Source organism: Theropithecus gelada, chromosome 9 (genome assembly GCF_003255815.1).
Source record: "Theropithecus gelada isolate Dixy chromosome 9, Tgel_1.0, whole genome shotgun sequence".
In the NCBI taxonomy this organism is placed as follows: domain Eukaryota; kingdom Metazoa; phylum Chordata; class Mammalia; order Primates; family Cercopithecidae; genus Theropithecus; species Theropithecus gelada.
In genome coordinates, this window is record NC_037677.1 from 94,272,270 (window position 1) to 94,299,077 (window position 26,808).

General features: G+C 49.1%; 1 protein-coding gene across 7 annotated transcripts; it reads left to right on the plus strand.

The window, feature by feature from the left end:
• The first annotated feature begins 1,260 nt into the window (after positions 1-1,260).
• ZFYVE27 (zinc finger FYVE-type containing 27) lies at positions 1,261-25,593 on the plus strand. 7 transcript variants are annotated; one of them, XM_025396606.1, is made up of 13 exons: positions 1,261-1,465; positions 2,621-2,818; positions 7,983-8,053; positions 9,615-9,801; positions 13,152-13,247; positions 14,346-14,458; positions 15,201-15,340; positions 16,190-16,261; positions 17,636-17,656; positions 17,817-17,961; positions 21,986-22,032; positions 22,359-22,440; positions 23,948-25,593. In XM_025396606.1, exons 2-13 carry the CDS (start codon positions 2,622-2,624, stop codon positions 24,010-24,012), a joined length of 1,236 nt encoding a protein of 411 aa, XP_025252391.1. In that variant the 5' UTR covers positions 1,261-1,465; position 2,621; the 3' UTR covers positions 24,013-25,593. The 7 variants fall into 7 exon arrangements, with proteins under 7 accessions (XP_025252391.1, XP_025252392.1, XP_025252395.1 ...); XM_025396605.1 differs by having other exon boundaries at positions 1,272-1,461; positions 16,175-16,261; XM_025396607.1 differs by lacking the exon at positions 17,636-17,656.
• Positions 25,594-26,808: the final 1,215 nt, after the last annotated feature.

The following is a 26,808-nucleotide window of genomic DNA, read 5'->3' on the forward strand; positions in this document are numbered from 1 at the left end:
CTGCAAGGAGGCCTGGGAAGTGTCCATTGGATTTAGCAGCTAGGATGTCACAGGTGAGCCAAGTAATATGGAGGGGAGCAGGACTACAGTGCAGTGAAGAGTGAACTGGGCGAGGAAGCAGCAGTAGAGAGCACTTTACAGTGAGTCTTCCAAATCAGGTAGGAAAGAGGGGGTAAAGTTAGGCTAAAGGAGAAAATTGCCATGAATTTTGTCTCTAAAAATGATGATTAAGAGTTAATGAGAGTCAAGATTTCAGGCCTGTTAGAGCAAAGCCCCAAGGAAATAAGAGTTGGACCCTGGAGCACAGCTAAGTCCTGGCTGGAGGGGTGGGCCTGTCTTTCTGAAAGGAGATCATGGAGAAAGAGGTGCAGATAAAGCTGTGTGGCTGCTTGAAGAGGGAAGTGATTACTTCCAGCTGGGGCACTCAAGGAAGGGATACAGACATTTGAGTGCCAGGGGCATTTGAGGGTAACAATGGAGGGGTTCAGTTGGCCAAAGTTAAAGGCAGCTGAAAGATGGCAGAGGACGAGACCAGGAAATGCAGACCAAGGTGGGTGTGGTATGGTTGGGGTGCTGGGGTCAGATGACACATAAGCTTCAAATTCCCGCTCCCAGTTGCTTCTTAGCTGCGTGTTCCTAAGAAGTTCCTTAACACGTCTGAGATTCCCCATCTGTAAAATGGCGACAACCCTAATAGGGTTGTTGGAGGAGGACTAGATAATGTCTAAAAAGAGCTCAGTCCGGTCCAGTGCTTGGCTCCTCCGTACCTGAGCGCCAAGTCACTACTGTAAAGCCATCGGACGTGTCCTTTAAGGGAAATTAACTGGGCCACACGGTGTGAAGTGAACTGAGCTGGGAGAAGCCTGCACAGGACCTTGTACACACTAGCTACTCAGGAAACAACTGCATGCTCTGCTGGGCATCTCATATAGGATACGGTTTCCGTCTTTCCTGGGCTCACACATAGTCCCCAGTTCAGTTGCAAAGTTGGAAGGAAAAAGGATGAAGATGTAAATTCTTCAGTTAAGCCTCTCGCCAACTGCTCCTGCGGCGAGGCAGGGCAACGAGGTGCAGGGTCGCCAAGCACGTGCTCCCAAGGGTCCTCACTTTGTGAAACCCGGCCAGCCAAGGACAAGGTAACTCCAGCCTGCAGCGCGCGGGGAAAGGCGCGCAGGCGCAGTGCTGGCAAGGGGGGAGCTCACCTGTGCTGGAGTGGGCGGAGCTAAAGCCGGAGCGGCATGACGCCATGAGGACGCAGCCGCAGAGCGATTCACGTCCCGGAAGCGGCCGTGGCGGCGGCGGCGTAGGCGGAGGAGATTTTTGGACCTGCGACTTCCGAACGGCCCTGGCAGGAGGAGCGGCGTTCGGCCGGGGCGGGCCTGAGGAAACGCTCTGGGGCCCAGTGGCTCTCCCCCTGCTCCTGCCCGAACCTGCCGTCTCTCTTACGGAGCCAGTGGCCGGGTACGTGAGGTGCCGGCCCTCCCCACCCCGCGTCCCCGTGTCTCCGCAGGCTGTGTGTAGTTGGGCGCTTGGGCGCAGCGGGGACCGCCACCTGCTGGCCCCGCGAACTTGGGCGTGGTCTTCGCTGTCCTGCCGCACGGGCTCCATCAGGCCCTCCTGGCTGCAGAGGTCTTGGCCAAGGCCAGTGCGGGCGTCGACCTACCTCACCCCTTCCTGGGCTTCTACCTGACGCCGCTCTGTGCCTTTTCGCCCTGGCTCGGCCTGCGGTGATTTCGGCTCCCGTTGGCCCCTTTGTCCCATCCCCTCACCATCCCGTCAGGTCGCGGCTAATTGCCTGGGACTGGTTTATGTTGCTCTTCGCCGAGGTTCCGCTCCCTCGTTTGCTGCTTAGCGTTCAGGGTAGGACTTTGAACTGGGAAAGACCGTAAAGGCTCCTGGGTTTCCTCATCAGAGAGGGCAGACGGGAATGCGGCGTTGTGATGCCGACTGCCCTGGGCGGAGATGGCCCAGGAAGTTGTTGGGAACTGAAGGGAGTGGGAAGGGTTAGAGGATGGGGCGGGAGTCCTGGAGCACGGTATTTCATTCACTCATTCAGCAGGCATTTGTTAAGCACCCACTGTGTACAGAAACAGTCGTGAATGGCGGCCAAGTAAGAGCAGGGAGTTTTACTTTGACGTGGTAAGTGCTCTGCACTTGATCTTAGCCACAAGGCCAAGAAGCGATGTGATGTGATAAGTGCTCTGTTAGGGTGAGTACGTGATCCTTTGGGAGCATTGGGGAGGGTCTCCCAGTCCAGAGTTGGAGGTGTTGGCAGAGACTTGCCAGAGTAAGGGAATGATGTTTAAGCTGATACCTGAAGGATGAGTAGGAATTAACCAGGTAAAGAGTGGGAGAAAAATGTTCCTGGACATCATTTCATTTCAGCCCATGGGCTTCCTCGCTGCAGCGATCAAATATGCTTGGTTTTTATGAATTTTAGTTTTGATGGATCTGTGGGGAAAAGAGCATTGGACGGAGAGTCCAAAGAACAGGATTTTAGGTCTGAATAATTCACTTTGCCTTGCTCACAGGTTTACTGTGGCGCCACCTGAAGCAGTAGGTAGAAGTGTGTTGGGGACTAGACGTGCAATGCAAATGTTGGTAATTATTATGGTTACAGGATGCAGACTTCAGAACGTGAGGGGAGTGGGCCGGAGCTGAGCCCCAGCGTGATGCCCGAGGCTCCCCTGGAGTCTCCACCTTTTCCTACCAAGTCCCCAGCGTTTGACCTTTTCAACTTGGTTCTCTCCTACAAGAGGCTGGAGATCTACCTGGAACCCTTGAAGGATGCAGGTGATGGTGTTCGATACTTGCTCAGGTACAGACTTTGTGGAGTTGCTCATGTCTGCTGTGCTTTCTGCCTTCCTGCTCTGTAGTAACTAACACCAGCCATTTAGGCAGTGCCTGGGCTGTCCTTTCTGCCCTAGTGAGGAGCAGTTCTGGGAGGTCTTTTCGGCCTCTAGGTTTATCTAGGCCTACCCTGTGTCTCAGACCCAGCCCAGGAAAGGCAGATACTGGGAATGATCCTGCCTTTCAGCAGGATTCTTCTTTGTGACTGAATAAGCTCCTTCCTCCGGACTGCTGGACAGCCTTGAACATCAGACCTTCTGCAGCTTAGAGCAGGCTTAATTTTTTCCTTTGCTCCCAATATTGGCTTAATTAATATTTAAAAATTAGGATATAATTTTGAACAAAAGTTTAAGAAATACAAAAATCTATGAATAAGCAGATACCATTTTCACTATTTTTTTTTTTTGAGACAGGATCTTGCTGTGTTGTCCAGGCTGGAATGCAGTAGTGTGATCATGGCTCACTGTGGCCTCAACTTCTTCGACTCAAGCGATCCTCCTACCTCAGCCACTGTGCTTGGCTAATTAAAAAAAAAAAAATTGTAGAGAGGGTCTCCCTGTGTTGCCCAGGCTGGTCTTGAACTTTTGGGCTCAAGCGATCCTCCTGCCTCAGCCTCCCAAAGTGCTGGGATTACAGGTGTGAGCCACTGCGCCCAGCCCATTTTTGCTAATTTATTGAGATTATGGATTTTAATTTTTTCCGTCCTATCCTGCTTTGATTTTCATTCTCTATAATTTTCTTTTTTTTCTTTTGGCTCATTTTATTATGTTAAAATTATTATTATTATTATTATTATTATTTTTTTTTTTTTTTGAGACGGAGTCTCGCTCTGCCGCCCAGGCTGGAGTGCAGTGGCCGGATCTCAGCTCACTGCAAGCTCCGCCTCCCGGGTTCACGCCATTCTCCTGCCTCAGCCTCCCGAGTAGCTGGGACTACAGGCGCCTGCCACCTCGCCCGGCTAGTTTTTTGTATATTATTATTATTATTTTTGAGACGGAGTCTTGCTCCGTTGCCCAGACTGAAGTGCAGCGGCGCGATCTCGGCTCACTGCAAGCTCCGCCTCCCGGGTTCATACCATTCTCCTGCCTCAGCCTCCCAAGTAGCTGGTACTACAGGCACCCGCCACAACGCCCAGCTAATTTTTTGTTTTTTAGTAGAGATGGGGTTTCACGTGTTAGCCAGGATGGTCTCGATCTCCTGACCTCGTGATCCACCCACCTTGGCCTCCCAAAGTGCTGGGGTTATAGGCGTGAGCCACTGTACCCAGCTGTTAACATTATTTTAAATTACTTATAGGGCATTCTACTCCCTAAATATGTCAGTTTTTATCTCTAAATAATTAAGGATGTTTCTTTTAAGATCAAAGTAATATCATACCTAACAGAATTAATAACTCCTTGGTATCATCCTATACTCAGTTCATATTCCATTTCCTCAGTTGTACCATCTATTTTGGCTAAATCACTTTTCAGTCCAGGACTGTGCATTGTTTGTAGTTATTATGTCTTTTAAGTCTTTTTCAGTCTAATCGTCTCTCATGACATTGACTTGCTGAAGAGACTGAGACTGAACTGACTTTCCTGGAGAATTTGCTACCGAGATTTGTCTGGTTTCTTCCTCGTGGTGCAGACTAGAATTTAAATTTAAAGGTTGAATTTGATTCAAGTTAGAAAAGTTTTTTTTTTTTTCCCGGAGGTAAATGTTGTGTCCCTGATATTGCATTGCATCAGGAGTCACACAAAAACCTGATTGTCCTAAAGAGCAGAGGTTTTTAACTTGGAGCCTATGGGTGAGTTTTAGGGATCAGTGAATCCCCTGAAACTGCGTGTAAAGTTGTGTGTCTGCACATGTGTATATTTCTAGGGAAAAGCTTCTAGTTTTCATCAGATTCTCATAAAGACCCTCAACCCTATAAAATACCTGAGAGACACTGGTAGGAAGCAGGGTGAGTGGACTTAGGTTAACCTCTGAGGATGCCATTATGTATTTATCAACGCCTCAGGCTGGAAATAGTGGATGGCTTGTTACTAGTTCTCTGGCCAAGGCCTTACATTTTTCTTGTTCATCTAATTTATGTCAGTATCTGTAGAGATGAGCTAGTCAGTGTTCCAGAGCTGTGTTCTCTAGAGTAAGATCACTGTGCTCTTGGCACAAGGGGTAGTGAGACAATATGAGGGGAGGCTGTTTTCTCCTTTTATAATCTCAGCATGATGTGAAGTTTGGTCTTTAGGAGAGAGGCTGTGCCCCCTGGCACATTCTTTGTATGTGTGTGTATTGCCCTTTGTGGCAAAGTACAAAAGTTAAGTATATCCTGCCCTGCCCTCCTCCTTTTCCTCTACTAGTCTGTAGTGCTTCTTAGCACACTAATGTGTTAGGGTTTTTCCATTTTACAGAAATTGGAGGATGTGGTAGGATTGGTTAAAGCTGGATGCAGGAGGAGCATTGGACCTAAAAGCCCCCAGGAGCCTGCGGTTTCTGTGCTTCTGGGAGAGGGAGCATTGGTCCGTGAAAGTGGCTGTCACGTTAGTTTGTGCTTTTGATTGTTCTTTTCTTAGTAAAGAGGATTTGACTTTGAAGAGAGACCTAATCTTGGGCTCTAGCTATTAGGTCTGAAGCCTAGAGCTGCAGTAAATTGTTAACAGACTCTCTTCTGGGATCAGCTACTCTACTGCTTGGGTCTCCTGGGACCAAAGTGTCAGTAAAAACATTTTATAGAAGGGAAGAGGCTTTAAAATGAAAGTGACTTGAGTGGTGGTGTGATGTTTTTATTTCCAAAATGGGATTGGGTTTTATTTCACTTTTACCCTGGTAGCTGCCACTAGAGGTTCTGAGGCCTAATTAGGGTGGTACAGGTGGAGTGTGTTGAATTTCAGGAGAAAGACAGAGATGTCATTTCATTCCCTTATAAATTTTATTAAAAAGTAAAAGCCCCTTTACACTGTTGGTGGCAGTGTAAATTAGTTCAACCATTGTGGAAGACAGTGTGGCAATTCCTCAAGGATGTAGAAGCAGAAATACCAGCAATCCCATTACTGGGTATATATCCAAAGGATTATGCATCATTCTACTATAAAGACACATGCACATGTATGTTTATTGCAGCACTATTCACAATAGCAAAGACTTGGAACCAGCCTAAATGTCCATCAATGATAGACTGGATAAAGAAAATGTGGCACATATACACCATGGAATACTATGCAGCCATGAAAAAGGATGAGCTCATGTCCTTTGCAGGGACATGGATGAAGCTGGAAACATCATTCTCAGCAAACTAACACAGGGAGAGAAAACCAAACACCACATGTTCTTACTTGTAAGTGGGGGTTGCACAGTGAGAACACGTGGACACAGGGAGGGGAACATCACACACCGGGGCCTGTTGGTGGGTGGGGGTTAGGGGAGGGATAGCATTAGGAGAAATACCTAATGTAGATGATGGGTCGATGGGTGCAGCAAACCACCATGGCACATGTATACCTATGTAACAAACCCGCATGTTCTGCACATTTATCCCAGAACTTATAATAAAAAAGTGAAAGCCCTGCATAAATTAGTTAACCTCATTCAGTAGCTCCGAAATACTCCCATTAGGGCACAAGAAAATATATTTAGCCCCAGCACGGTAGCTTATGCCTTTAATCCCAGCACTTTGGGAGGCCAAGATGGGCAGATCACCTGAGGTCAGGAGTTTGAGAGTTTGAGACCAACCTGGCCAACATAGTGAAACATCCCGTCCCAACTGAAAACACAAAAACCGGCCAGGTGTTGTGGTGTGCGCCTGTAATCCCAGCTACTAGGGAAGCTGAGACAGGAGAATCTCGAACCCAGGAGGTGGAGGTTGTAGTGAGCCAAGATGGCGCCACTGCACTGCAGTCTGGGCAACAGAGCGAGACTCCGTCTCAAAAGAAAAAAAAAAGAAAATACATTCAATGCTTTGCTTGCCGACAATTTACCTGTTTATTTTTCTGATATTTGTCTCTCTCCTAATGACTCACCTTATATATTGTCACTGCCTTTAGAATTTGGGTGTCGTCGCTTCATTGTTGCATCTGTGCTTCTCTTTCAGTACTAAATGTCCTTTATCGGGGATGGAGCCAGCAGCATTTGCTTGTTGTCAGCAACCTGAGTCTCTGGTCTTCCTTCTTCCCTGTTTAGGGGCTTCTGCATTGCCATTTGGTGGTGGTGGTAGTGGCAGCGACTGTATCTGTGTTTGCTTCTGTCTGTTCCAGCTCACTTAAGGTGTGATTGCTAAATGAATGCTGCACCCTACTTTCATCTTGATTTTTAATATATTAAAATATTTACTACTGTTTCTCCTTTTGAATTAATAGGTATTCAAAATAAACTCTCAGATAAACTCAAATTTTCAAAAACATGGACATAAGAAGATAAAGGCACAAACGGGGCCAAAGAAGTCCACAATTTGTTCTTTCTTGATTTCCGTATTAGTTGACTCTTGTGCAATGATTATATATTCTTAAGAAATTATAAAAAAGAATAGAGGAAAATATTAAGAATGTTTGTCAGTGTCACCTCTTAAGGAGAGTACAGCCTTACAAAACACAGGTTAAATGGTATTAACTGGGTTTCTTAACTGATTTTTTTTTTTTTTTTTTGAGACAGAGTCTTGCTCTGTCACCCAGGCTGGAGTGCAGTGGCACGATTTCAGCTCACTGCAAGCTCCGCCTCCCGAGTAGCTGGGACTACAGGTGCCCACCACCACGCCCGGCTAATTTTTTTGTATTTTTAGTAGAGACGGGGTTTCACCGTGTTAGCCAGGATGGTCTTGATCTCCTGACCTCGTGATCCACCCGCCTTGGCCTCCCAAAGTGCTGGGATTACAGGCGTGAGCCACTGCACCCAGCCTTCTAAACTGATATTTTATAAATTCTTCCTTTTGGGGGAAAGCACTACAGACCTAACAGTTTCCTCACCCCAGGTGCTAATGTGTGACATCTTACCGCCTCTCCTGGGCACCAGTCCAAGAGTGAGGCCTCCTTTTCGTTTCTCCTTGACTTTCTGTGTTCCAGGCCTCCTTTCTGGTTTGATGTCCCATCTGTGCCGCCCGGTCTCCCCTCCCCGGCTGGAGGAGTGGCTGTCTGTAGTGATCAGGACTCTCTGTATTGTAGGTGGCAGATGCCTTTGTGTTCCTTGCTGACCTGCCTGGGCCTCAACATCTTGTTCCTCACTTTGAATGAGGGTAAGAACTGCCTTCAGGGGCCTGTGGTTTTTGTGAATGAATGTGGGGGAAGAACACCTGGATTCAGCCCCACCCTGTGTGTGGGAGCTGCTCTTATTGTCCTGGAGTTAGTGTTCTCTGTGTCTGCTTGGAGTCAGAAACAGGCTCCAGAGGGACAATCCAGGCTGAGCTGCCTGCTGTGACCTTGGGCAAATTATTGGACTTCCCTGTTAAGGCCTAATTTTCCTTATCTCTAGAGGGAGGATAAAAATGATGCTTTCTTCCTAGAGTATTTGTGAGGAATGCGGCAGTCCAGGCATAATACTTAGCACAGTGCCTGGCATGGAAGAGGCAGCCAGTGCATTGTAGCTGCTCTCAGTATTATTGTTGTTTCCTTCTTGACTTCCTGCTGAGGATGCATTCACCTTTTTCCATTTTGGTTTTCAAGCTGATTCAAGGGTCATCTGGGGACATGGCATGGGTAAAGGTACTGGGAAGGGGAGCTGATAAGGGATTTTTGCCATATCTGTTGCTTTTCTCTGGTTCAGCTAGTGAGCCTAGCAGGAGCTGCTGGGCAGTCATCAGCAGTGAGGAGTGGCATAAAGCCTTTGAGATAGAAGTGTGGACACATGGGTGTCTTGGGGTCCTGAGTAATGTCTCCTATGAACCTCTTAACTACAGTACGTACTGTGACCCTACCCTGTCGGTGGTTGGCACTGGCAGATGGCCACATAAAAAGACCCCTCAGGGTGAGAATAAAGAGTCTGGGACAGACTGTTTGGAGGAGCTGGGCCATTATTCATATTTTTGTTCTTATATTTACCTTGTATTTCTCAGGTGTCTTCTTTGTTTCCTCTGGAGATAGGGATTGAGTAGGTTGAAAATAAATCCAGTTCATACAAGATCTCATTTTCTGTTTCTTAGTTGGACTCATCTTTACCTGTTCAAAACTTTGTAGGATGTTTGATTTTTTCTATATATGCTCCCAAAGTAAATCAGTTCCTGTGACATGTTTAATAGGCATTTATTATGTGCCCGCTGCTCTGTTAGCTTGCTGTTGGGGTGCCATGTTACACGAAAGAAGTTCCTCCTTTGAATTTTATCTCAACTTCGCCATTTCTCAAGGCACAGTTGTCTGCAGTGTCCTAAAAGCTGAACGAAAGACCTTCCAGTCTTCCTTAGTGGCCCAGAGGTCCGAGTGTCAGGCATCAGGAGCACCTGGCAGTCACACTCCAGCGTGAACCTCCTACTGTGTGCTAGCAGCATCTTAAAATGTATTAAAAGTGAGGATGGAGCCACAGCAGTGACCAAAGGGACAAAGTCCCAGCCCTCAAGAGCTTACTTAGTAGAGGAGACAACAGACATGCCTGTAATGTGTCATGTGGTGGTAAGGTCTATGAAGAGTGAAGCTGGGTTAAGGGGGCTGGAGAATAGGGGTGTGACACTGTGTCATACAGGGCCATCAGGGAAGGCCTGACTGGCAGAGCCCTGGAGGAGGTGAGGAGCAAGCAGTGGGCGTCTGGGTGGGCCGACTCCTGGTCTTTGCTTACCTGTGTTACCTGCAGTGTTTTTGATTCTGTAGGTGCATGGTACTCAGTAGGTGCCCTGATGATTTCAGTGCCCGCCCTGCTGGGCTACCTTCAGGAGGTTTGCCGGGCACGGCTGCCCGAGTCTGAGCTGATGCGGAGGAAGTATCATAGCGTGAGGCAGGAGGACCTGCAGAGAGTTCGCCTGTCTCGTCCCGAGGCCGTGGCTGAGGTGAAGAGCTTGTGAGTATGGAAGAGAGGCCAGGGAGGTGGGGGAACAGTAACAGCAGCCATGACACTAAGTGCTAGCTTTGTGTGCCAGACATTATATTAGGCAAACCACAGCTGTTATTTCATTTAACCTTTTTAACAGTTCTGGGAGGTAGCTAATATTAACATCTTCCATTTATGGGTAAAGAAAAAGGCTGACTTGCTTAGCTAGAAAGTGGCCAAGCTGGGATGAGAATCTAGATCTAGCTGTTTTCACAGCTCCTATTCTTTCTGCTGGAGAGACAGTTTAGGGTCTTGATTAAGCATGTGCATGTATAAGCCACTGCCTGGATTCAAATCCCAGCTCTCCCATTTACTTGCTGTGTAGCATTGGGCAAGTTGCTTAGCCTCTCTGTGTCTCAGGTTTCTCATCTGTTAAAATGGAATGATAACAGGGCTTACTCACAAGGTGGTTGTGAAGATTGAACAGGTGTCTGGTACCGGGGAAGTGTTGAGTAGATACTAGTTACCGCTATACTGTGGAGAAACTTCCTAAACATGACAGAGCTGGTACTTCCGAGGAAGCATTTTAAGACTTGAAAAATACTCATCTATCAACTTCAGTAGCAGTGGGCATTTACCCCTCCCTTCCCTGGAGTGGGGTCTCTGCATTCTCTTGAGATATAGTAGGAGCAAAAGAAGTTAAAAACAAATAGATGTCTGGGCCTCACCCCAGAAATTCTGAGTCAGTTTTCTGGAGTGGGGCCTGGATATGTAGTTTTTTAAAAAAAGACTTTCTTACTTTGAAATAGTTTTTTATATGTGTGTGTGTATACATACATACATATATATATATATATACACACACACACACACACACATATATATATAGTTTTTTGAGACGGAATCTTGCTATGTCGCCCAGGCTGGAGTGCAGTGGCACAATCTCGGCTCACTGCAAGCTCCGCCTCCCGGGTTCATACCATTCTCCTGCCTCAGCCTCCCGAGTAGCTGGAACTACAGGTGTCCACCACCAAGCCCGGATAATTTTTTGTGTTTTTAGTAGAGACGGGGTTTCACCGTGTTAGCCAGGATGGTCTCGATCTCCTGGCCTCGTGATCCGCCCGCCTCGGCCTCCCAAAGTGCTGGGATTACAGGCATGAGCCACCATGACCGGCCGTTTTTTTGAGACAGAGTCTTGTTATGTCACCCAGGCTGGAATGCAGATCTCGGCTCACTGCAGCCTCGGCCTCCTGTGTTCAAGCGATTCTCATGCCTCAGCCTCCAGAGTAGCTGGGATTACAGCTTCCACGTCCAGCTAATTTTTGTATTTTTCGTAGAGATGAGGTTTCATCATGTTGGCCAACCTGCGCTCGAGCTTCAGCCTCAAGTGATCTGCCTGCGGCCTCCCAAAGTGCTGGGATTGCAGGCGTGAGCCACCGCACCCAGCCTGAAATAGTTTTAAACTTAAAGAAGTGCAAGAATAATACAAAGAACAGCCTTATGCCCTTTACCCAGATAGAACAATTGTTAACATTTTGGTGTGTTGGCTTTGTCTGTCTCTCTACATATACATATTCTTTTCTTTTTCCTAAACCGTTTGAAAGTAAGTTGCAAACGTAACTGTTTACCCCAAATACTTCAGCATTTATTTCCTAAGAACAAGGACATTCTCTTATATATCCACAGAACTGTAATCAAAATTAGGAAACTTAACATTGATAACTAATGTATAATTCGTAATCAGATTTTACCAGTTATATTAATAAAGTTCTTTTTCTTCTTTTCTTTTCATTTTCTTTTTTCTTTTTTTTTTTTTTTTTTTTTTTTTTTGTTGGGGTTTTTTTTTGTTGTCCGTGCTGGAATGCAGTGGCATGATAATGGCTTACTGCAGCCTTGACCTCCTGGACTCAAGTGATCCTCCTGCCTCAGCCTCCTGAGTAGCTGGGACCACAGGCACATGCACCATGCCCTGCTAATTAAAGAAATTTTTATGTAGAGATGGGGTCTCACTGTCTTGTCCAGTCTCGCTTCGAATTCCTGGGCTCAAGCAATCTTCCTGCCTCAGCCTCCCAAAGTGCTGGGACTACAAGTGTGCGCCAGTGCAGGTGGCCTAATAAAGTTCTTTATATCAGTTTCCCTGATCTGGGATCCAACTCAGGATTATACATCATGTTTAATTTTTTTTTATGTTTCTTTAGCCTTCTTTAATGTGGAGCAGTTCCTCGGTCCTTGTTTCTTGTGACATTGACATTTTTGAATAGTACAAGCTTATTATTTTGTAGAATCTCCCTCATTTTTGGATTGTTTGGTTCCTTGTGATGTGTCATGTTCAGTGCATCTGTATCAGGAGGCACACGATGTCAGGAAATACTGACTTTGATCACTTGGTTAAGGCATCCGTACTGTAAATTACCATTTTACTCTTCTTTGGTAGTAATTTGAGGGGAGATACTTTGAGACTATGTAAATATCTTGTTCCTCATCAAACATTTACCCACTGCTTTAAAAATCCATTGATGGGTCTTGCCTTAATCAGTTTATTACTATGATGGTTGCAAAGATGATCTTCTAATTATTCTATTTGCATTTTTTTTTAACTGGCTTTCTACTATAAGAAAGCTCTTCCTTCTTATTTATTATCAGTATGAACTCATAGATTTATATTTTATTTGATGAGTTAGAATCTATTACTGTCAGTATTTATTTTGATATCGAATTGTCCTAAATTTGGCCAGTAGGAGCTCTTTTGAGTTGGCTCTTGTTTGCATTGGTCCCTGTCAATTTTGAGTGCTTCCTTACTTTATGGTACAACAGGATGGTCAAATTCATCTTATACTTCCCTGCCGCAGCCCTGAAATCAGCTTGTCTCCAAGTTTCCTGGTTTGCCTTCGGAAACCCAGATCTAGGTTCAGATTGTGCTCATGGCTTCTGTGGTTCATCCATGTTTAAAAAAACAACAGCCAGAACTCCCCAAGTGAGTCTGTTTGATATCCTAGGTGGAGAATATCATGCCATTTTTTCTGACAGCTGCTGTGTACCTGTGAGGTGGGTCCTCTGATCCTCATTTTATAGATACAGAAGCTATAGCCCTGGAGAAGTTTAGTAGCCTGCCTGACATCAACAGCTAGGAAGAGACCAAAGAAGGAACATTTATACTGTTTCCACCTCAGCAAGAGGCTCCAAAAAGGGGACTGAAATGTAGCTCGGGTGGCTTAGCCAGGCCCGTTTCTCCCATGCTGTCTCAACCCCTTTCTCTTTAAGCATATGGTGAGTGTGTTTAGAGAGATTGACCATCCCTAGCCAGCTGTACCTGCAAGGCCCCAGGCTCCACTTCCCAGGGCTTCTGTCTTGCCTACTCACCAAAGCCCCTGTGTCTGTAGCTTGATCCAGCTGGAGGCCTTCCTGAGCCGCCTGTGCTGCACCTGTGAAGCTGCCTACCGTGTGCTGCACTGGGAGAACCCCGTCGTGTCCTCACAGTGAGTGACCCCTCCTCTCCCACCACTACCCTGTTGGAATTTGCAGCTTGAGCCTGAGCAAAGCCAGCTGCCTTGAGAGGACCTCTGCCCCTCCTACCTCAGGGGAAGAGCTCGCCTCCTGGGCTCTTGTGTGTGTATCTGCGCATATGCTTGTGGGCTCTAATGTAGGCTTTTGTTTAGATGCTTTCTTTTATGTGTGGTAAAAATATTTTAATAATAGAAAAATAACTCACCATGTAATCCACTGTGCAGCCCAATCTCATATTTGTTTTGCTTGCTAGAATTTGTCATATGCATCTACTTTATGGATGTATAATTTCGTAGTGTATGTTTGATTTTTCTTTTGTTTTCCACTTATTATATTAAAGATGATTTTCTTTGTTATATAGCCTTTGGAATTATTTATAATACCAGATTAATATAGATGGCAAATATAGTTTATGGAACCATTCTGTTACAGATTTAATCAATTTCTCTTTACTAACCCCATGGTAAACGTTTTTATGGATTTAGCTTTAATCTGTTAGAAAATTTTTCTTAGAATAAATTCAAGGATGAAACTACCATATCAAACAGAATGGGTGTTTTTGAGGCTCTTTAATGTGAATAATAGTGATAACTAATGTTTGTTGTCTTCACCTGGTGCCAGGCACTGCTCAACACGTCCTCTGTGTTATCTCACTCTTACAGTAACTCCATTAGGTAGGCACTATTTCAGTCCCCATCTTACACAGGTAGGGAGCCGTGCCCAGAGAACCAAGAGACTTCTCAGAATGAGAAGTGGCAGAGCTGGATTCAATCCCAGTCTGTCTTACTCTAGACTTCAGAGTCTAGACCTTGAGGAGTGATCATGGTTGAACGAGTTCATGTGCCCCCAGCTGATACCACCTCGGCCTCACCAGCATTAGATGTTTGCACTGGTGACTTGTAGTTCTCAGTCTTCATCGCCATTTTCCACTGGTTTGATGAGCGGGTCTTGTCAGTTTATTAATGTGCCCAGAGCTGTGTCTCACCTGGACCCCACTGTGGGTTTGCTCCAAACCCGTCTCCTTCTGCTGTTATGAATTTCTGATCTTGTGGTTCTTCCCTGTCATCCAGGTTCTATGGGGCTCTTCTGGGCACGGTCTGCATGCTGTATTTGCTGCCACTCTGCTGGGTCCTCACCCTTTTAAACAGCACCCTCTTTCTGGGGAATGTGGAGTTCTTCCGAGGTAAGCCCTGGAGGGCCTGACAGGGACGGGGCCCAGGCTCTCTCTGATGGCTAGGCTAGGCTCCGCAGTTCTGTCTCTATAGCTAATCATCAGTTTGCTGTACTTCCACAAGGGGCAGCACCACACTGGGGTCCTCTCTCATGGGTTCTGTGTCTCTGAGATGTTAGATGAAGCTGGAATCTCACCAGGGGAGGCTGCTACCATTAGGCTCCCATCTCCCTTCCCTCCCTTCCCAAGGCAGATGAATCACTGCTTATATGATATGCTGGCTTCTGGAAGATGAGGGAAGGATGTTTTCCCAAAGCTGCCACCCATTCCCTGGGGTGCAGCCACCTGGAGTTGCTACCCCATGTCTGTGTGATCCCAGAGTACCCGTCTGTTGTCTGGCTTCTAAAGCGCGAAGCAGTCTGGAGAGGCACTGAGTCCCAGAGGCCTGAGTCTGTACCTATGTTTGGGTGATTGCTGTATTTGTTTTCCTCCCTGTGGTAGAGTAATTAATTACAGAAGCCGTGATTTATTGACCATTTACTACATTTAATCTCTGTAGCCGTCTGGGGCAGGTGGTGGTATCTAAGTTTTGTTGAAGAGGCTCAGGTTAGGTGACTTGCTCAGAGTTAGGAGGGCGACTCTTTCCCGTAGCAGAGGGAGGAGAGGCCAGCCAGCTGCAGAAGTGGGTACCCCCAAAGTGCCACTCATGGTGTCTCATTTTTGCCTCCTACCATGTTCTCCGTTCCCTGGGTAGTTGTGTCTGAGTACAGGGCATCTCTGCAGCAGAGGATGAACCCAAAGCAGGAAGAGCATGCCTTTGAGAGCCCTCCACCACCAGATGTTGGGGGGAAGGGTGGTCTGATGGACAGCACGCCTGCCCTCACACCCACGGAGGTAAGTGCCACTGTCAGGGCAGAGCCTGCTGTGGCAGCTTGTGGGCCCCCCTGTTATCAGCTTGTTTATGGCTCCTGGGCTGGCCTCTGTTGTAGTTCCTGCTGTTTCCCAGGCCTTATCTCCCCTGAAGTGTTTAATAATAATAATTGCAATAAAAACAGCTACTCCGTGCTTCATTGAGTGCTTACCCTGTGTCAGATGCTGCTCCAAGTGCTTTATAGATAGACAGTCACATCATGGAGTGCAGGTTCGTTCTTTCTCCTTTTCTTTCTTTTTTTTTTGTTTTAATTTTTTTTGAGATAGGGTCTCCCTCTGTCACCCAGGCTAGAGTGCAGTGGGGCAATCACGGCTCACTGCAACCTCCACCTCCTAGGCTCCGGCAGTCCTCCCGTCTCAGTCTCTTGGGTAGCTGGGATGCAGGCATGTGCCATCATGCCCAGCTAATTTTTTTGTATTTTTAGTAGAGATGAGGTTTTGCTACGTTGCCCAGGCTGGTCTCAAACTCCTGGGCTCAAGTGATGTGCCTGTCTCGGCCTCCCAAAGTGCTGGGATTACAGGCGTGAGCTACCACACCAGGGTGGTGTCTAAGACCCCAGCCCTGTGGTTCTAGAGCTCATACCCTCAACCACTGTGTGATGCGGCCACTGTAGGGCCAGCCGTGCTCGTGCTTCCATCTCCCTCACCTTGCCAGGCTAGAGGTTGCTCCTTCCTGTGATTTCCTCCTTTCTTGCAGTTGTGCCATTTCCTGGTGTTTTGGGTAGCCTAGATGCTGGCTTGGGGAGGTGGTCCTCTGCCTTAGGGAGCAACGCTGCCATCCTTCTCCTTCTGTCATAGAGTCTCTCTTCCCAGGACCTCACACCGGGCAGCGTGGAGGAGGCTGAGGAGGCTGAGCCAGATGAGGAGTTTAAAGATGCGATTGAGGTGGGTGGCCCTTCCCCAGCATCCTCTATTGAGCAGGCCAAAAATTGGGTGGTCCTGGAGCTGTTTTTTGTTTTTGTTTTTCAATGTCCAAGTGAGAAGCTAAAACTTGCTGTGAGCTAGAACTGGTTGAAAGGGTGCCACTGAACCCCTCCCCGCTCCTGTTTCTTGTTGAGCCAGCTGTCCTGGGTGCCCAGGGCAAGAGTGGCTCTGGAAGTCTCTGGGTAATGCCCTACTCGGGGAGCTGGATGATTTCTGGCCTTTGCTGGAGACCGTGAGCTTGGTGCCTTTGATATAGGAAAGGAAGCTTTTGAGGAGGCTGCTGCCCTGGGTCTCCGCTCTTCTGCAGAGTGAGTTCCATAAGATGTCCCTTTGCCGGGCAGGGAGGGGAGGTTGGAGAAAGTAGTTGCGTGGCCAACTGCTAGGTCGGCTTCTTGATTTTAGGATGGTGATTCAGACTGGTAGTTTGCAGAAGTTGTTTTATTTGGCATGCAAAGTTTCAAAATAATTTTTTGAGCCAATGTTTAAATATGGAGAGATTTTTGTTAGAACTGCAGGTTTCCAGTTTCTCTGGTAGCCCTGAGTATGCAGCGGTAGGTGTTGCTAAGGAGCTGCTGTCCCCTTTACGCAGGTCACATGTGGCTACAGGTGGTCTTCAACACCCCTGCTGTATCTTGTTGCTGAGATCAAGTGGCAGTTGCCATTTGTCACATTTGCGTTTTTGTTTTTCTTAGAGTAGGATATAATTTCCCTTTATTTATTTCTCTTTGTAAAGTGGGAAATTGAGATATAAGAAAAACACCTCGTGGATTTCCACTAGGCCTGTGATTTACCCCAACTCACCTCAATCATGCATCAGCCCAGGCCATGCAGGCATTTGACTTTCTGATGGCTAAAAGATTGCTCCAAAACTTTGATATATGATTATAGACCGTGAATCTTGGTGGAGGGAATATGAAGAGCAGGGGTTTTCAAGCATTTTTGTTCATGACCTGTAGTAAGGAACACATTTTGCATCTTGACCCAGTTCACACTTAGGTCTATAAAATATGTAAAACTTAAGTGAAACAAAAGTTTCCTGAAAATACATTTTAAGGGATATTTTCTTTCCTTTTTTGTTCTACTCAAATAAAGACCTACTAAATTAATATCACCCAGTTTGAGAAACAGTAGTACCCAGCTTTCTCCAAGGCTGTTCGATGCTGGGATCCTCTTTTGGCGGGGGCGTCTGTCAACGTAACCATTTGGGAAGTGCGCAGAGCTCAGAGCAGTGCTTCCATGCTTCCCTCTGCTTGGGGGCCCCTCCAGGCAGCTTCTTTCTTCTTGCTATCTTTTTCTCTCTGTTTTCTCTCCTCTTCCCCGCACCTTGGGAGGCAGGAGACCCACTTGGTGGTGCTGGTAAGTGGAAGCCTTGGTGGGTGGGCAGGGGCTGGGCTGGGGAGGGTAGCTGAACCGGCTGCTGCCGCACCTCGTGGGGGCTGCTGTGCCGGATGCCTCTGCACACAGGTCCCGCAGCCTTGCAAGAGGTGGGCAGGACTGGAAGGAGCTGTTCCCACAGGAGGATGATGAGGGTGTCCCGTGCCCAGCAGAGGATGAGCTGGCCCTGCAGGACAACGGGTTCCTGAGTAAGAATGAGGTGCTGCGCAGCAAGGTGTCTCGGCTCACGGAGCGGCTCCGCAAGCGCTACCCCACCAACAACTTCGGTTCGGCCAGGGCACAGGGCTGGGCTGGCGGGGGAGTAGGGTGGGACTGCTGGGACTCGGCAGGGGAACACCCAGCCACCGGGGCAGAGTCTCAGAACTGTGGGTACTGACTTGTGACAAGAGCAAGGAGTGAAGGTGTGTCCACGGGACCCTGGGGCGCTAGCAGATGCCCGGCAGGACTGTTGAGGGAGTGGGTGTGGGTTCCTTCTTATCCCTCTGTCCTGATTGGACATTCATTTGTGGGAAGACAAGGAACTCAGTTTGGGAAATGCCATCCCGGGACTGCAGAGAACCGTAATCCTGACAGAACTTCAGAAGGCAGTGTAGCATGATGGCGAGGAACAGAGTGGAGTCTCACCGCTTGCTGCAAATCCCAGCTCAGCCAGGTGTCCTTGAGCAAATTATTTCACACCCTGTGCCTCAGTTGCCCCTTCTGTAAAAGGGGGATCATCATTCTGACCTCATAGGGTTGTTACAAGTCTCATGTCAAATGAGACAGTAGTACTTATGAAGGGCACAGTGCTGGTTGGTTCATAGTGAGTAGTGGGTGCGGTTAATGTGGGAGGCCCTGGCCCACCCCGTGGGTTCCTAGGATCCTGTCTTGGTCTTTCTGATCCAACTGGAAGCAAGTTGAAGCAAACATTGTTTCTCTGGACATCATAAGAGCCCTGAGTTCACCTCTTCCCAGTCAGTCCTTATTTTACTGAGGGTTGGGGAGAGTGGTCAAGGAAGGCAGCTTTGGAGAAGGGTGGACTTGATGGTTAGCACAGCTTGGAGACCTGGCTTAGATCAGCAGTGTTGGGAGCTGAGCCACGTGACAATTGTGGAGGAAGCCTAGAGTAGCTAGGTTGACCTGGGAGCCACTTGCTCCTGAGGAAGGGCCCTCCTGCCTGCTGTCAGATGGGAGCAGGGGAAGGGGGCAGTACTGTGGGTTCTGGTGTCGAGTTCTAGGGTCTGTGCCCTGGAAGAAGCCTATGGAGTTTATCTTGAGGAATTTAACTCAGGGCCCCCAGGGTCCTGCCTTCTTACCCCCGCAGCAACCAGCGCAGTTGTTTTCTCAGGATTAGATGTCCTGGACAGGCTCTTTCCTTCTGCTGTGTGAATGTCCCCCAGTTATTCAAGATCTCTTTCTTTTTTTTTGAGACAAGGTCTCTGTGTCTCACAGGCTGGAGTGCAGTGACATGATGACAGCTCACTGCAGCCTCGACTTCCTGGGCTCGAGTGATCCTCACAGCTCATCCTCCCGAGTAGCTGGGACTGCAGGCATGCAGCACCATGCCTGGCTAATTTTTGATTTTTTTTTTTTCTAGAGACGGGGGTCTTACTTTGTTCCTCAGGCTGGTCTCGAACTCCTAGGTTCAAGTGATCCTCATACCTTGGTCTTCCAAGGTGTTAGGATTACAAGTGTGAGCCACCCCTCCTGGCCCCTTTGTTTTATTTATGCTGCTGGCTGACTTCTGTAGGGCATTCTGTATGTTCAGTGATCTGTTTACCCTCCATACTTGCACATGTGTGATCTCATTTCATCCTTACTGTAGGTGTGACAGGAGCAGGCAGTTCTTAAGGGCTCAGAGCAGCCAGGTTCCAGCAGTCCCCAGTAGCACTACACACAAGAAGTATTACTCTGGTCCAGCAAATAATTTTCTATTTCTACAACTTCTAAGTTAAGGTACTTAGTTGTTCCCATTTTACAGATGAGTAACCTGAGGTAAAACCAGTGCTTTGTCCAAAGACTTTAGCCTGGAAATGGCAGAGCTGTGACTCAAATTCAGATCGTCTGATTCGGCTCTTGTGTTCTTTGTACCTCTTCATCCTCCCTCTCCATTTTCCCTTTACCCTCATGTGTGGAGTCCCTTGTTTTATGCCTGTCCCGCTTTTGCATTTGATTTTTGATTTGGATAATCTCTGCCAACATGGGCAGAGGCCTTTTCAGTTTCCCTCAAGGATAGCAAGGGCAGAAAGTGCTTCTTTTCCTAAACCCCTCTTAGCTCCTCATCCCTCAAGACCACTCACTTCTTTCCCTTTTCTGAAATGTTCTCAAGCTCTTTGCCCTGAGGGCAGGTGTAGCAGCTCTGCTCCTGCAGCCTCTGCTCATGGGTCTGGGTCCTGAGAGCAGGGCGAGGGGAGCTGCTTTGGGGGCTATCTTTCTCCATTTCAACTGCTATAATGAAATACACTAAGCCGCGTGGCTTTTAAGTAGTGGAAATCTTTCTCAGTTCTGGAGGCTGGAAGTCCAAGATCAGGGTGTCAGCAGGATCAGGTTCTGGTGAGGTCCATTTCCGTCATCATAGACAGCACCTTCTCACTGTGTCCTCACGAGAAGGTGGGAGGGTCACAGCAGTTCCCTGGGGCCTCTTTTATAAGGGCACTAATCCCATTCACGAGGGCTCCACCCTCATGACCCAGTCACCTCCCAGGGACCCTGCCTTGGGTGTTAGGATTCCACATGTGAATGTTGGGGGACTGTAGCGGGAGCCATTCTGTTTACCCCTGCCCGTGGATGAGGGGATGCATGGGGAGGATGAGGGCAGACTGTGCAGGAGCTTCTCTGTGGCCTCCGTGTGGGAGAGGTCTTGGTGGGGAGGGCCCTCCTTTGTCCTGGAGGCTCCGTGACTGTTGCCCTGGCAGGTCCCACTGGGCCTTAGTGCCCCTGCTCTCATGGCCTCGGTGGCATCATCACATGGTGAGTGAGGATGGGTGAGTCTAGGCCGTTGCCGAGAAGGGGCAGAAAGAGTTGGTAGGTGTTGGAAGGGAACATCACCTGAGTGAGGTGCTGTCAGTGCCCAGAGCCCTCCCTGGCTCTGGCCTGTGTGTGGGTTCACAGCTGTCTCACCAGCCCACTTGGCTGTCCTGGGCTGCTTGGCCCTGGCATCCCATTCAGTTCAGAGGAGCCCTTGGGCACAGGCCAGTGTCAGTCTTTGAGTAGCTCCTTTTGCCTGTCCCATTCACCTGCCTCCCTTGTTAAGGAGAGGCTGGGGCAGGCTGGCTTCCCCAAATTCTTAGTGTAGGGACAGAATCTTGGAGCAGCCAGTTTCCTGGTTTGGCACCAGCAGCAGACTTGTTCTTCTCTTTCCCTGGCTGATTGACAGAGTGGGCATTTATCTGAAGCGCTTTGGCCTCAGATTTCCCCTGGCTCTAGCTCAGGTCTTCCTTTCCCTGAACCTAGGGAGTCTCCTTTAGCAAGAACTTCAGGTGATTTTGGCTGGACAGAGGAAGGGACCACGTGTAGCCGTCAATAAAGCTTTGGGGCCTTTGTGTGAAAGTGAGGCATGGTGCTCTGTACCTGCCCAGACAGGTGGTCCGGCTGGGTCACAGCAGGACTATGGGCCCCACATCCCAGAAACCTCCTCCTTCCCTATCTTTCCTCTCCCTTTACACCCTATTGTTGTCTTCTAGCCATTTTCTAAGCTGCCGTTGCCCCTCCACTGTTGCCAGGCACTTGGCCATCCTGGCATCTCTGGTGGTTTAGGCAGGACCTTGCCTTGCTCTGCGTCCCCCCATGCCACTCACTGCCTACCACAATTGAGCATTCTACCCTTCATGTCTTCTTGGAATATGCCTGGCTCTCAGCTTCTGTCCTACAGTCTTCAGGGGACAGAAAACAGGAGTTTGGGTTTTTAGGAGGAGTATTTGTAAGGCGTTGCTCTGGAAAGGGTCGTGTTAGGCAGGTGTCATTTGGGAATGCCTGTGGTCAGGTCCCTGCCAGCTTAGCTGGCTTTCCAGGAGTGGATTCTGCTGGGTGCTCCTTGAGTTCTGTTGAACCTGCAGGTGGGGCCACTGAGCTCTGGAAGGGTTCAGGGACTGGTACCTATGTATGGCTGGAGACATCAGTTCTCAGGGGCTATCAGTGTTCTTAGTTGAGACCTTCTTTCTGGCTCTGAATCTGGCCTTGCTCCCTGGCTCACTGTGTCCACCCAAGGAGGCTGGGCAGGTGTCCTGAGTATCCCATTTAGAAGCGCCAGGAGCAGGTGAGCGTGAGAGTCCTGGGATGGGTGGGGACTGAGCTGCTGCTTCTGTTTCTCAGGAAACTGCACGGGCTGCTCGGCCACCTTCTCAGTGCTGAAGAAGAGGGTGAGTGTGAGGTTGCATTTGTTGGGAACAGTGTCCTTGGGACTGTCGGGTGGGGAGGAGTTGAGGGGAGTCACTGAGGAAGTCTGGCTCGGGTCACATTGGGCCTGGCAGTGGCTTTCTGGAGTGAGTGTGCCCTCCCCTGCCCCTGTGCCACCTTTCACCAGTCTCCCCAGGGGGCATTCCATTTGCTGTCTTTCCTGCTCCACTTGTGCACCCCCCAGTCCCAGTTTCCTTGGGTGGGATCAGCTGGTGTAAAGGAGGGAGGCGATGAGAACTCCAGGTGCTTGAGGGTGGGGGACACATCTGACCTTGGCTCTTGTCTGCAGCGGAGCTGCAGTAACTGTGGAAACAGCTTCTGCTCTCGATGCTGCTCCTTCAAGGTCCCCAGGTCCTCCATGGGGGCCACAGGTGAGTGGTGCAGGTGGTGGCAGGCCTTGGTTGGTATCCCGTCAAGGGGGTGCCACATCGTGGCAAGGGGGCGAGGGTGTCAGAGGTCAAGGGAACTTGGGATTGTAGTCAGGTCTATGGGAACATTTCCTCCATCCCCTTTAGCAAAATCCTGAAACATTTGGTACATGCCGAAGAATAGATATGATGTACCTGTGAATTATGAAGGGTAATAACAAGATGAATACCTGTGGCTGCTTCACTAAAGTTGAAAAACAAGAGCACTGGCAACATCCCCGTGGCTCCCAGCACTGCTCCTGCCTTCCTGGAGTCAATCCCAGCTGCACTTTTAATCTTTTTCTTATTTCCTTGGCACTTTGAACAAAAGTTAAAAATCCCTTTTTTCCTTTTATAAAAGCTGTACATACATGTTGTAAATAAAACAACACAGATAAGCAAAAGGAAGAAAAATATTCCTGATTTCTTCCCGAGAAAACAATCGGACGTGGCCCCTGCTGCTCATTAGCTTGCATGTAGAATAAAAGCGTGTGCATATTCCTGAAAAATGTGGTCACATTTCATGTACCGTTTTGTAATATAACATTAAACCAAGTTCTTTTTTTTTGAGATGGAGTTTCGCTCTTGTTGCCCAGGCTGGAGTGCAGTGGTACGACCTTGGCTCACCACAACCTCTGCCCCCTGGGTTCAAGCGATTCTCCTGCCTCAGCCTCCCGAGTAGCTGGGATGACAGGCATGCACCACCACACCCGGCTAATTTTGTATTTCTAGTAGAGATGGGGTTTCTCCATGTTGGCCAGACTGGTCTTGAACTCCTGACCTCAGGTAATCTGCCCGCCTCGGCCCCCCAAAGTGCTGGGATTACAGGTGTGAGCCACTGCGCCCAACCCAAGTTCTTTTTTCTTCCAATGCAAGTAACACGTGCTTACTAACTAGAAAATTTGGAAATTCTTAAGCAGAAGAAGAAGGAAGAGAAAAATAACCCTGTAATCTTACCACCCAGAGATAACCACTGTTAAAACATTTTGGGAAATTTCACTGTGACATTTTACTTATTTTAGTCTTAGTTTTTTGAGACAGAGTCTCACTCTGTCGCCCAGCCTGGAGTGCAGTGGCGCCATCTCGGCTCACTGCAACCTGTGCCTCCTGGGTTCAGACAATTCTTGTGCTTCAACCTCTTGAGTAGCTGGGATTACAGGCATGCACCACCACGCCTGGCTAATTTTTGTATTTGATATTTTATTTAAAAAGACATTTTTAAAGGTGTTCTGTTCGTGCCACAGTGATGTCTAATTCATAGCACAGGAGCAGCCTGCTGTTGGCATCATCACGCCCGGGATCCCTAGTTCCCATGGAAAGAAGAGTCTGCGGGCAGGCTAGCAAGCTGGGCAGGGAGGGTGTGGGCTGGGTCGGGGGTCTGTGTGGGGCATTTGGGAGGTGGTTCTAGTAGTTGGGGCCATGAACCAAAGGGCACAAGGAAATGTCTCACCAAGTTCTTCCTCCTTTTCAGCCCCTGAAGCCCAGAGGGAGACTGTGTTTGTGTGTGCCTCGTGTAACCAGACCTTGAGCAAGTGAGAAGAGAGGCCAGGGTCCAACCAGGCACCCATCCTTGGGGCCAGCAGTAGGCGCCCCACTCTCCCCACCCCGGCCCCCTGTGGTGTGTGCTGGGCAAATGTGGCCTGAATGCTAGGTAGGCTTCCCCTTCCTTCCTCGCTCTCTCCAGCTGGATTCTGGAGCTGTTCTCCACCCCTGAGAGTGGCTGGCAATGGCTGCTCTCAATCCCTTGGGGAGAGGAGCCCCTGGAGGGCCTGGCATGTTGCCCTGCTCTGCCTGGGACTGAATGAGTGGACTCAGGGCTGGGCAGGCAGTAGCCACCAGAGGGCAGCAGTGAACTAGGTCAGGTCTGACTGGGGTCTGATGACCAGCGTCAGTGTGGCTATGCCTGGGAATTCCAGACCTGAGGTTGGGAAAAGAGGTTTTTCTCCTGTAGGGTACTGGCCAGGCCCTCAGCCTCAGAGAGCCTGCAGAAGGGCTTGGGAGTGCCACACCCCATCTCTGCTGATTGAATGTCCTTCCAGGCACCAGGATCTCATCATTTCCCCCATCAGAGGGTGTGGCCAGGCCTAACAAGACCAGGGGTGCTTCTAGAAACAGGGTTGAAGTTCCCAGATTCCCCCAGAGGAGAATGTGTATAGGAGGGGTTGGCCGAGTCCTTCAGCATTAAGTGGAGGAAAGCATGGGGAAGCCCCAACAGCTGGACAGACCTCAGCCTCCCCTCGAAGACGTCTCAATTCACAGACTCAGCCCACACGATGCCCTAGTGTCCCCAGCTGCGCTGGAGCAGCTGCAGGGCACTCGGATCACAATTTCTGCACCCTCTGCCCAGAGTCTGGGGCAGTCCTCCACTGGCCCAGCGCTCCAGCTTCCTTTCCCTGCCTCTTGCCCCATGGAGTGGGAGGCCAGGTGAGTGGAGCAGAGGTCCTGAAGCCCTTGACCCCTGGGGGCCTGGGAAGTGTAGGATCTTTCTGGACTGGGTCCTGGATCCCGGGGCTATTCCCTGGAGGACAGTCTTAGTTATGGGATGAGGTCCCTTGGGGGTCTCCATTTCCTTTCCAACAATTTCATGTTCACTACTGGACTCTTATGGGCTCAGTATCTCTCCCTTAGCCATGAGCTGGCTCAGGCATCCCTTCCCTTCCCTGGAGCTGCTTTGCCTTTCTAAAGTATTTATTTATTTATTGCATGGTTCCTGGGAACATGTAGCACAAGGAATGGGATGAGGAGGAACTGGGAGGCGGTCTACCTAGAGCTCTTCCCCGGAATCATGGACTGCCTGGGACCCAGGACCTATGAGGGGGCCGAGAGGTTTCTACACTCGGGGAGCAGGGGTGCAGAGAGGCAGGTTGGGCAGACAAGGGACCCATCCTAGGCCCAGACCAAGCAGTTTAGCTGCGACTCTACAGCCAGGGGCCTGCCCAGGCCAGTGGAGGTGCCAGAGCCCTGGGGAGCCTGGCACGCTTTGGTATCGTATCGCCTCTGTGTCCTGTTAGGAGAGTTCAGTACCCCGTGCTTTCTTTACACTGGAGAGGAACTAAAAGGATCTCTGTGTCTATGGAGAATTGTCAATAAAAAGGCCTCAAGCTTCTTGTTTTTGTCTTGTCTTTGTGTTGGCATTTTCCCTGAGACTGGAAGACCAGATCTCCCTGGCACTGCTGGAGTTTTGCAGGCCTGGGCAATTCCTGCAGGACCAGGCTGAGGGGCGGGCCTTTGGGGCACCCTGGTGGCAGGGGTGTGGGGGCTGCAGCTTGGTCTGGGTGTGAGCTGGGGGCCAAGAGGAGGAAAGCTGTGCCTTGCACGCAGGAGGGGCTCAGCACATGCTTGTCGGATTGACTTGAGGCCTAGTCTTGTGACCAAATTGTGAGGGCCCAGCACTGGGGGTTGGGGTTGGGACTAGAACTTGGTAAATGCCAAACAATGCAGACTTTAGAATGGAAAGATTTTAACTAATCCCTCTGAAAAAGCCAGAAAGTGTGAGCCTTCAGGGAGGCCGAGAGCGGCAGGAAAGAGGATTGGACATGAGATGGGAAGTACGCACTATGCCCTGAGCTGGGGCAGGTGGGTGGCAGGTGGCTGGGTGCTGGGCACTGGTAAGGGCTTTGCGTGCGGTATCTCATTTATTGCTTGCAACAACTCTTGAGGTAAGCACTGTTCCCCCGAAGCAGGAACAGAGTCCCCGCAGAGGTAGAGGGTGGTGCCTGGCGCTGCCTGCTGTGGCCCAGCTCCATGCTTGGCCCCTTTACCATCTGTTGGAGTGGTGCTGGGGCCTGTTGGCACAGGGGTGCTGCCCCCAGGCTCACTGTGCTTTCCTCCTGTGGAAAGTGCACCTGATGGTGATGTGTATCTGGTGTGGGTGCTGTGAGAGAAATGAGAGAGTCTGTGGGAGGCATGGGGCATGGTGCCTGGCATGCTGGACACATTGGCTCCTGTCATCCTGGCCACCTTTAGAGGACAAACAGCTCTGTCCTGGGTGGCTTAGAAGAGTGATCTTTTTTTCTTTTAAACCAGAGAATAATTTTAGATTATTCTTCAGAGAAGAGTATCAGAGGCACGAGTGTAGTTTGGAAAAGCAGAGTCAATACATTTTATTTTTGGAAAATGAAAATGCCAAATGTTGGTGAAATCTTGACCATAACAGCAGTGACTTGAAGCCTGTGCTTGCAGGCATGGATTACAGAGATGGGAGAAACATGAGTTTCCATCCTTGGGTGGCAGCCTCAGAGAAGGGGATGCTAGTGGGCCTTGTCCCCTTGAGGTGCCCCTGAGAGTAGGCAGGGGACATAACTTTCAATTGCAGGTACCACTGGGAAGTGA

What these genes read in the sequence shown, in the direction of transcription:
- ZFYVE27 (XM_025396605.1), top strand. Translation starts at nt 2,622, where the DNA reads ATGCAGACTTCAGAACGTGAGGGGAGTGGGCCGGAGCTGAGCCCCAGC. An exon ending in GTTCCTCACTTTGAATGAGG is followed by an intron (nt 8,054 to 9,614) that starts GTAAGAACTGCC and finishes TTGATTCTGTAG; the next exon opens with GTGCATGGTACTCAGTAGGT. An exon ending in CTACCCCACCAACAACTTCG is followed by an intron (nt 17,962 to 21,985) that starts GTTCGGCCAGGG and finishes TCTGTTTCTCAG; the next exon opens with GAAACTGCACGGGCTGCTCG.